Below are 10452 nucleotides of genomic sequence, written 5' to 3'. Positions count from 1 at the left end.
GAGGTATTAAAATATTGTACAGACATCCTCTGTCAACCCATCAGTTATCTTTTTCAGCTGGTAAAAGAAAAACCAGCTGGAAACTGGAAACCAAAACCATTATAGATCACTGTATATTGTTTCAACATTTAAGGAAGTTATGGACAGTATGAGTGGACACTCTTGACATAAACACTTAATTCTTATGACTATCTACTATAGGAATGTGATGACATTGCTATTTCTGGTATCTGTGTGACCAGGAGAACTTGTACACTTAAAGCACTTGTATTTATGGTATCCTGACAAGTGCTATTATCAGTTTCAACAAGTATGGCTTGCATAATTGCATGTTCATTTGATAATGATTCTATTAGGGTGTATATGGTTATGCTGAAAGAGAATCACTAGTTATTGATGCATTGATCAATTAAGCAATTACTTCATTGATAGTATCTAGTTTAAATATTTGTTACTCGACTGTAATTTTCAGTCTGTTGTGAGGCACCATATGGAGGTATCTGTGGCTTGGAATTACAACTGGTGAGTGTATGTACAGTATATTAATTTTGGATATGAACAATGAACTTTGAATTCCATTATAGGTCTACTTGTAGATTTAAATTTAAAAGATATACATGCATGTGTGGTATGTAATTTATATGCATGCAAATAAGTAGGTAGCATTAGTTTTTGGTATATATTTAAAACAGATTATAGGTCTATGAGCAATAATTGCAAAATTTGTGGGAAGGCGTGTTGTTGGTTTTTGCTACAAAATGCTACCTACAAATAAATGTATGGCATATTTAGCTATTTTAAACTCATGTACATAGGAAGAAAACACGTTGCTAGAAATCACACTTGTTACACATAATGTATAACTTCCATTTGTAGATACATGCTTGGTACAGGTTAACTACTGTATAGAGCCAGTTAAATGATTATGGTATGTAATCTGCGTCCTCTCCTATATAATGAAGTCTAACATTTAATTTCCATAAATCACCATAATCACATGCCTTTTTATGCACGTGAGTACTGGCAAGAGATGAACTCTTATTATATTCTTTGATGATGACATCCATTCACATGTAATTATAAAGATCTTGCTGTGACTTCTGGAAACAATGTCATGCATACAAATGTGTAGTATCTAGCTAGACACATTCATTTAAAATTAACATTAAAATATTCATAAATGAATATTTCAGTGAAGACATGCACATCACAGTAACAGTCTGCTACTGTAATAGGAAAATTCATTGCTGAATAAATTTTACAATGGTACCATAGTGCAATTAACTTTAATTTGTCACAGTGTTGTGCAATATAGAATATTTTCTTGTCACGACTCAATACTGCAAACCAAATAATTATTATCAGGATGTGAAATTTCCAATGATATAAACAACTCATTGCATGGTACTGTCCAATGTACATATTAGAAGTACACCATCACAACTGTTAATATCAAGTACAGTATCAAGAATATTATGGCATCACAGGCATGTCTTAAATCTCACTTGATCTTAATAATTATCTGATGATATATGGAGAACTTTTATCATGACAATTGATATTGCACATCACTACTGTGTCAGCATAAGAAAACTATGTACTGCTCCTGCAAAATACCATGGTATCAAATATTTAATAGATCTATGCTTAGCAAAAGTGACTGAGTTTGTGTTATCCTTTCAAGTACACAATTACTTTGTAATGGACTGGTCAAGTGATGGGTGTGTGTGTGTGTGTGTGTGTGTGTATGTGTGTGTATGTGTGTGTGTGTGTGTGTGTGTGTGTGTGTGTGTGTGTGTGTGTGTGTGTGTGTGTGTGTGTGTGTGTGTGTGTGTGTGTGTGTGTGTGTGTGTGTGTGTGTGTGTGTGTGTGTGCATGTAATAGGTGTTTTGTGTTAGCTACATGACATAAATGGAAAATTTTAGTGTTACATGGCATATATAATGGCAGTTTTCTGTTGTAGGTTTTATCTTGCATTTGACAGAGATTCTACTTCAACTTTGCTATGAACACATATCTAATCTTTACGATTGTGCTCACTAGAGGACTGACTATTAGCACCACAACAGGTATGATAGTATTACAACATCACATTACAAATAATATTACAACTTCAATAATTATATTGCTACACAAGCACGTAGCTGCATATAGTTTTATGCAATTATCATTGTCTAATGGTTTTTAAAAGATATTTTAAGATGTGTGAAAAATACTGATACGTTTGGAGTCACTTGGCCAGACGCAGCAGCTGATACAAATGTCACCATTCCCTGCCCAGCTGGAACTGGTAAGTACGTAATGTTATGTACACAGCAATGTCAGTCATGGTAAATTGCTGTAGGTAATTCTAGTCGCATCTGTAACAGTACTGGAAACTGGCAACCATCTGTTATTACAGAATGTAGATCATACGTGATACCCTCACAGGTAATTTAGCAGTCAACATACAGTCACGTAAATGTATGTCTGTACTTTTAATTAGGAATCAAATTATAGCACAATTTATGTTCATTAGGTGTATAACTTAAACAGCACATCTCAGCAGGAAATTGTCATTGATATCAGTAAACAACTTGTAATTGTTACTGAGCCATCATCAAACACATCTGCTTTTCCAAGTGACCTCAGTGCTATCGTAACTGCTTTAAACATCCTTATAAGGTATAGTAGTCCTTGTAATTATTTGCTTACTAGATTCCATAATACTGATTTTTGTAGCATTGGCTCTACCAACGATGCCATTATGCAGGAAGACTTTGTTGAGGTAAAAATAAATTGCCAGCATGTTTTGTTTTAATAATATTGCAGAATATATTTGAAATCCATGAAAACATTCTTACTGGCTATAATATTCCAGGATGGCTGCAGCTTCAAGAGGTACACATGTATTGCAACTATATAATGTAATTTAATACAATTTTACAGATTGATCGTGGACTATGTGAAGTGTTTTTATTGAATGTAGAAAAGTTTAGCATACAGTGGGCAGGCACATTGAATGTTTCTCAAAGTAAAGCAATGATTGGTCACAATATAGGTAAGGTGGCTATTTTACAAAATTAGAACATATTCTTCCAGCTAAGTGGTTTGCTTTTGACAGTCATATCAGTTGAAATGAGAAAGGTTAACAGCGATGAAGAAACACCAAATGTGATTTGGCCACAACAACACATACTAGACTCTGCAGGGCTCTTCAACACCACTGGTTCTTCTGCTTCAGTGAGAATTCCATCCAGCTTTATGAGAAAAGCTGGCATGGCTTCAGGTAAGAGAAATGTAAGTGCTAAGCTGCAGTCTGTGCATTAATTCAAAATTATATAAAACAAGTATAAAATACACTTACTACTTTTCCAACAGAAACTGGGGAAACTTTAGTGGTACATGTAGCATACCAAAACTTCCTTCTTACAAGCACAAATACGTAAGTTATTATTATAAATTAAATGTATTGCTCAATAACTTTTTGTGACCGTGCACAATTAGGAATGATGATGATCGTAGCACTGCTCACCCAGTCAGTTTAATATTATCTAGTACAGTTATTGCTGCAGAATCAGCATCAGTGACAATGACTCCAACAATGGACAATGATCCTGTAATACTGACTTTTGATTTTTCTTTGGTAGTAAGTATATTGCTAAAGAAATCTAAGCTATTTGCACTATCACCTGTTTTGCTGACCTAGAACAACGTAGAAGGATTCAGGAACTTGAGATGTGGATTCTGGGATGCTGAACTAGATCAAGGAAGGTAAAGTAAAGTGTTGAGAAGTACAATTTCAGGGGCGGCTCCAGGGGGTTCTGAGGTTTCCGGAAACCGGTCACGTTCAGATCAAAATACTCTAATAGAGCAGTCAATCACTCTAATATAGCAGTCACAGTATTCAGAGCAGTAGTGTAGCAAGTTTTATAGCTACAAATTAAAATGAGGATCTTTATGTAATTTATCAGTGATCTTTATCAGTGATATTATTATATTTATATATATAGTAAGTGGAGGGCAGTTACCTTCTTTTTTTTGTCTTCACCCAAAAATCTAGTAATGCTCTTAATCAGAAACCAGTTACCAAAAATCCTGGAACCGCCTATGCAATGAGAGCACCATAATGAATGATTATACTTATACTTGTACACATCTATTTAATAGTGAGGTAGAACCAGGTGGTTGGTCCAATGGTGGAGTAAGCATTGATTCAGTTGAAAACACAACCATCACTTGTACTAGTACACACTTGACTAACTTTGCTGCATTGGTGGGTGTATCTGGAGCTACTCAGGTCTACCATCATAGCACATGTACATTCAAGTATGATTATAACTCTGCTTGTACAGGATATGTCTAAACCTACAAGAAAGGCACTGTCTGTTGTTTCTTACATTGGTTGTGGAATTTCCATGGTTTGCCTAATTGCATCTATCATCTTGTTAATAATATTCAGGTTTGATAGTTGCAGTTATACACACATACTAATGAGTGCATAATATCACTATAGGAAAACATTTAACAGCACTGTCCACAATTTTACTCATCTTAATCTAACCATTGCTCTGTTACTAGCTTTAACAGTATTTGTTAGTGGAGTTGAGACGGCAACCAAACATAGGGTAAGTACGTACAATCAGAAAAGAAATACATAAGTTGTTTATAGTGCAACCATCAATCACTATACAGGCTGCATGTACAGTGGTAGCAGCTCTACTACACTACTTCTTCACTGCTGTGTTCACCTGGATGTTGTGTGAGGGTATAATCCTATATATCCTGCTGGTCAAAGTGTTCAATACTGGAGTAGGACAAAGGAAATTGTTTTTCTTTACTTTGGGATGGGGTACGTATCATTAGCACACATCATAATTTCATCTCATATACATAACAGGACTGCCAATTCCAATAGTTGCCATACCTGTTGGAATAGCACATGATCAATATGGCACTGATGACTAGTGAGCTATTTTTATTATTACTTTTGTTCATTATTGTACATCAAACTACATTATACAGTGAATCTATACAAATCAATAACTTTCTTTCAAAGCACTAGTATTCTATTACATACCTAATTGTAACAACTGCAAAGCTTCAGTGGAACTATGGCAGTCAGACAAACATAATGCCAAGGGTATTTATGGTCTCTAACTATGTAGTACTAGTCAGCTTGTTAAAAAGCATACTGTACGTATACAGTACTAATACTAAGTATGTTTGTATTTTAAGATGCATTTACATGAGAATAATGACGTAGGTGGTTTTGTTTATGTAGTTGTTGGATATCTACTGAAGAAGGAGTTATTTGGGCATTTACAGCTCCAATGCTTATCATTATAATGCTTATCATTATAATGGTAATAGTGCTAGATTACTTAGTCCGCATTGCTAATTTACAGTCATCACAATTTTAGATCAATGCAGTCTTCTTAGGGCTAGCTCTTTTTGCCCTCTTTCAAAGAAAACGTGATATACTTCACATGAAAAATGCGCCTAATCCAAAACTTCAGCTCACTAAGTAGGATTCTCAAATAGTTCATTGTTTTGTGTTCATAAAAATTATTTTAGAATCACAATAAAAGCTGCTGTAATTTTGCTTCCACTACTTGGCATCACGTGGGTATTTGGTATTCTAGCAATCAATGAAAAGTCTCTGGTGTTTTCATGGATATTTACTGTACTAAATTCTTTGCAGGTTAGTGCATATATATTTATTATCAAATGTTTACATTTTCTTACAGGGTGCATTTATATTTGCACTACATGTACTAAGAAACACAATGGTATGTGTTTATACATGATATGTCTAAAGCTACTTGTATATTATCCTATTCACAGATCAGAATTAAGTTAAAGATGTTTTTCAAGAAACATATTCCTAGATACTCGTCTTCAATGGTAATACACGCTTTAGCTACTAATATACATATATATTGTCAAATGACAAATAATATTTAATAGTATGTTGTGTGAGCCATATGATATGCATGTTATACAATATGTGCTACATATGTAATACATAGATATATCACAGCAGGAGTAAAAAATCTTTGTTATTGGCACAAGTCCTAGATGAAGCACGAATGTTAATAACTAAGATATTCTATACAATGCTGTGATATAAAGGGACATTGGAAACAGCTGAAATTGAAAACTGAAACTGAAAAACTAAAATTGGCCAAAACTCATATTAACAGGTACCTCTTGACAAACACCAACTCTGTAATAGGCCACCTCTATAATAAGACCACCTCATTATAGTAGCAATGTCAAGTAGGTCCAACTAATATGGCTAAGGTGTACTCATAATGTAATAAATGATCAATCAATCAATCAATCAGTCAGTACTTAAAATAACAGCTGCAGAGTTGTACAAAAGGATATGCTATCTTACCACGCCAAGACCTAAAGTCCATGGTCATGTCACAAATGAAAATGGAGTAATTGCATGCATAATTTACTCTGCTGATACTGGATTTAATAATGGATTTCTCATGAACTGTGCATGATTTAAGAGTTGCATAGTTACAAAATTAAAATTAATGATCTTGGACTTTATGTCTTGGTAATAGTTAGACACTCATAATAGGCGTCTTCAAGGATTTAATAACCTGAGGTGATGTCAATAATTACCAAGGTGCAGGTAATTATTGACGCCACCTCAAGTTTTTAAATCCTTGAAGACGCCTATTATGAGTGTCTAACTATTACCAAGAAGATCATTAATTTTGATTTTGTAACTATGCAACTCCTAAATCATGCACAATTCATGAGAAATCCATTATCAAATTCAGTATCAGCGGAGTAATTATGCATGCAATTATCCTATTTTCATTGTGACATGACCATGGACTTTAGGTCTTGGCATGGTAAGATAGCATATCCTTTTGTACAACCCTGCAGCTGTCATTTAAGTACTGACTGATTGATTGATCATTTATTACATTATATGAGTACACCTTAGCCATATTAGTTGGACCTACTTGACATTGCTACTATAATGAGGTGGTCTTCATCAAGAGGTACCTGTTAATATGAAGTTTTGACCAATTTTAGTTTTTCAGTTTCAGTTTTCAATTTCAGCTGTTTCCAATGCCCCTGATATACAATAGGCTTCTATCCTGGTGAAAGACTTGCAGATACTTTGAAGTATGTGGCTTTAAATACATGCAGCACGTTATTTACCAATATGGTTGCACATGTGGTATTTACTTGCTTTTGCTGCATTGCTATTTGCAATAAACACCTCCTTTTCCCAAAGATGATAATTAAACACCTTACTGAACTGTATGATAGTTCCAGTATATTCTTTAAAGCTTTATATGGATATAAGCATGTTACATTATTGGAAATGCACACTACTACAACTATGTACATGTAATGTTTTATAGTTACTACATGTATCTTTTAAATCAATCCAATTGTTCATGGAGAAATTTATTTTATTGCATGTAGTTTCATTACTCCTTGACTGGAAGTTGCAAACACTTGTTGTAAACAATAGAGATTGAGAGTTATTCTAACAGTTTGGCTAGCACAAATACTAGTACTATTGCACTACAAAATTAATGTGCTTACAAGTTTTCTAGCCAAGAAGTATCATGTGGGTATCACATTGTAGTTTGTTCAGCAATGTTGTTTTATTGTAGACAAAAGACATCAGATTAAACACTAAAGACAAAGAAATGCCACCATCTAAAAATGGTATGCATCTCTGTATATGTGAGACAAAATACAGTGCATCAAAATTCTTCAAATTTGTAAAATGTCATGTACTGCTTGATAGCCACACCAGGAGTCAGACTTAATTCATCTGGTTCTGATGTAACTGTGAGATGCAATAGTGATGCAACTATTCATGGAATCAGTTTTGACAATCACAATGTCCCTGATGCAATCAATGATGGTAATGATTTAGAATCAAAAGGTAAATAAAGTGGATTTCTATTATACAATAAAATTGTAGGTTGTATGCAGTCATGTCATAACCATAACTTAAAAATATATGGATTGTAATGTGTAGTATACAGTGCTTATGCATTATATTACATAGGTCAATGCATCTCATGATTGAAAAACTCAAAGTTATGCTACTATATGTAGCTACATACCTGCATGCATGTATTAATGTTACTATGTATATATGCACTGACAATTTTAATAATTGTGTATACATGTCCAGCATGCATTAAATGGTCAAAACAAACAATATTGTTCTGCATGCATATGGATTAGGGGTTGATCTAGGGAAGGCTCTAATAATGAGTTAAATTTAAATAGACTACCATCTTGTTAAAGTGGCAGCTGACACCAGAACATTTAGTTCATGAGTTTAGCTGAAAGGTTCACATGCTGAACCATTTGTTTTCTCAACTTTCCAATGTACCGAGGGATGTAGATAGGTAGAAGTTTCCAAGTTTCCAAGGGTATATAGAAACTCTCCTTTAAGTTTAGAAACAGTAAGTTTACAGCAGGAACTGAACATAGCCAATATTTTTACAGATAAACCAGACAAGCGTTGTTACATACATAATTATGATCAGTATGTATGACTAATTCAATATTCCAACAAACCAATACTATAGTTAGTTACCAATGTCTCAGGGTTCGGAATAAGTAACTGATGTGATTTTGTAAAAATCAACTGTAAAAAAGGAAACCACAAAAATGTGGTACCAAAAAAGGTAGTGGAGAAAAAAAGCTAGGATTCGAACCATATGCACACCCACCAACTTCACTCATGCATGCTATTCCATGCCACTCATGATCAGGCACTCACCCATGTTGTTTTTAGAGGCTACACTATAAAGTCTCTTACGCGTCCTAATGGCTTATATAATAGTACTTATACTACATAAAAGAAATATTGATGATGTACATACACCTCACAACTGACCAATACTGATACACATAATATTGGTGCTGATACCGATATAGGTATCAGTACAATCCTAGTTTATAGTTGAGAATGACACTAATGGAAGGGATTGTATGTATTTTGGTAGTAGAAATTTAGAAGTATTGCTAAAGCTGATAGAATTTGGATATCATGGCCAACTTAATAGAAAAAGTAGGATCTTATGGACTATAGGTAGTTTTTGTAAGCAGTTGTCAGAAGCTTTAGTCCAGTTTCAGGTAACAGGCCAGTTCTGGATGTACCTACTGATGCATGCATATCCAGTATTCTCTGATTCCGACTATGGCAATGTGTATAGACACCAAACATACTTAAAAATTGGCCTTGATCACATGTATTTGTAGCATGCAAATGGTTTAACATATGGAGGATGTAAAACTAGACTGTGTCTTAGATAATTTAAGTGAATGAGTCACTTTAGGGCTTGGTTGTCACCTTTGATAGCACACTTTTGATGGCTGCACTGCACTCTATTCACAACTTGGATGCTTTGGATTAGATTGGTATATAATGCAGGACTCATATTATAAGTTGGAAAGTCACAGAATTGTCTTAAAGAGGTTGACATGTGTTTGAAGGCACATATGTTCCAAGGATGTATAATTAATTATGTAGAATACCTTTATATACGTATTAATATCTAGTTTGGTTTGTACTTTTTCTTGCACAAGACTTAAAATGATGTGTGACATGCTTCCTCTGCATTCTACATTATGAATAAAGTTAGTTTTTCTCTTTCAGAAATCTCCTCATCCAATATGTAAACTACCAATGCATCTACAAAATGTCGACAACCTGGAGAACACACATGCACACACACACACATGTACACACACACACACATACACATGTACACACACACACACACACACACACACACACACACACACACACGTACATGTACACACACACACGTACACACACACACGTACACACATACACACGTACACACACACACACACTGTATACACATAAGGAAAACACACTATTAAAGATTTTCAACCATGTCTGAATCAGTTTACTAGTTGATAAATCAAATCTAGGATTTTTCCAAGGTGATTTCCAGATAGTGTGAGTCATAGGTGAAGAGGTCAGGGGGCACAGCACCCAGCTGCTACAAGATTATATGCATGAAATGCTTAAAACTCTACCAGATTTATGAATTTATGCGGATACTATAAACTATTTTTCAAGATATGCCTGGTTCCCTTTTTAAAGTCCTAAATAGCAGGTATTATGGTTTATGGCTGGTCAGGCATTGACATCCAAATACATATTTAAATTCTACAATTAAAATGAAAAATTAACTGCATTATTCTTTATATTTCAAGTTACAAAGTCTTATATTTAGATCATACTTCATTACCATTTTAAATTGTGCTCAGTTATGAACCAGGGAGGGGGGGAGGGGGGCGGAGAACAGTACTCAAAAGTGGGGGGGGGGGGGGGGCAAGTCATGTGGAGTGGCTCTAAGCTATACAAAGAGTTTTAAAATCATTAACCATACCTTAGTGTGTGAAGCACACCAGCAAACAAAGCATGTCAAT

The 10452-nt window shown here is 34.5% G+C and overlaps 1 protein-coding gene across 1 annotated transcript; it reads left to right on the top strand.

The window, feature by feature from the left end:
• The first annotated feature begins 382 nt into the window (after positions 1–382).
• Positions 383–5402, top strand: LOC136261092 (latrophilin-like protein LAT-2). The gene is made up of 18 exons (XM_066055059.1): positions 383–522; positions 1964–2069; positions 2192–2290; positions 2345–2430; positions 2519–2664; positions 2722–2767; positions 2812–2880; positions 2929–3040; positions 3104–3268; positions 3361–3424; positions 3487–3628; positions 3689–3753; positions 4150–4279; positions 4335–4441; positions 4496–4607; positions 4675–4831; positions 4880–4946; positions 5264–5402. Exons 2-18 carry the CDS (start codon positions 2006–2008, stop codon positions 5400–5402), a joined length of 1770 nt encoding a protein of 589 aa, XP_065911131.1. The 5' UTR covers positions 383–522; positions 1964–2005.
• The last annotated feature ends 5050 nt before the right edge of the window (positions 5403–10452 follow it).

The sequence above is a fragment of the Dysidea avara genome, chromosome 7 (genome assembly GCF_963678975.1).
Source record: "Dysidea avara chromosome 7, odDysAvar1.4, whole genome shotgun sequence".
Taxonomy (NCBI): Eukaryota; Metazoa; Porifera; class Demospongiae; order Dictyoceratida; family Dysideidae; genus Dysidea; species Dysidea avara.
The sequence above is the reverse complement of the archived record's forward strand: the minus strand, read 5'-3'. Positions and strand labels throughout refer to the sequence as shown.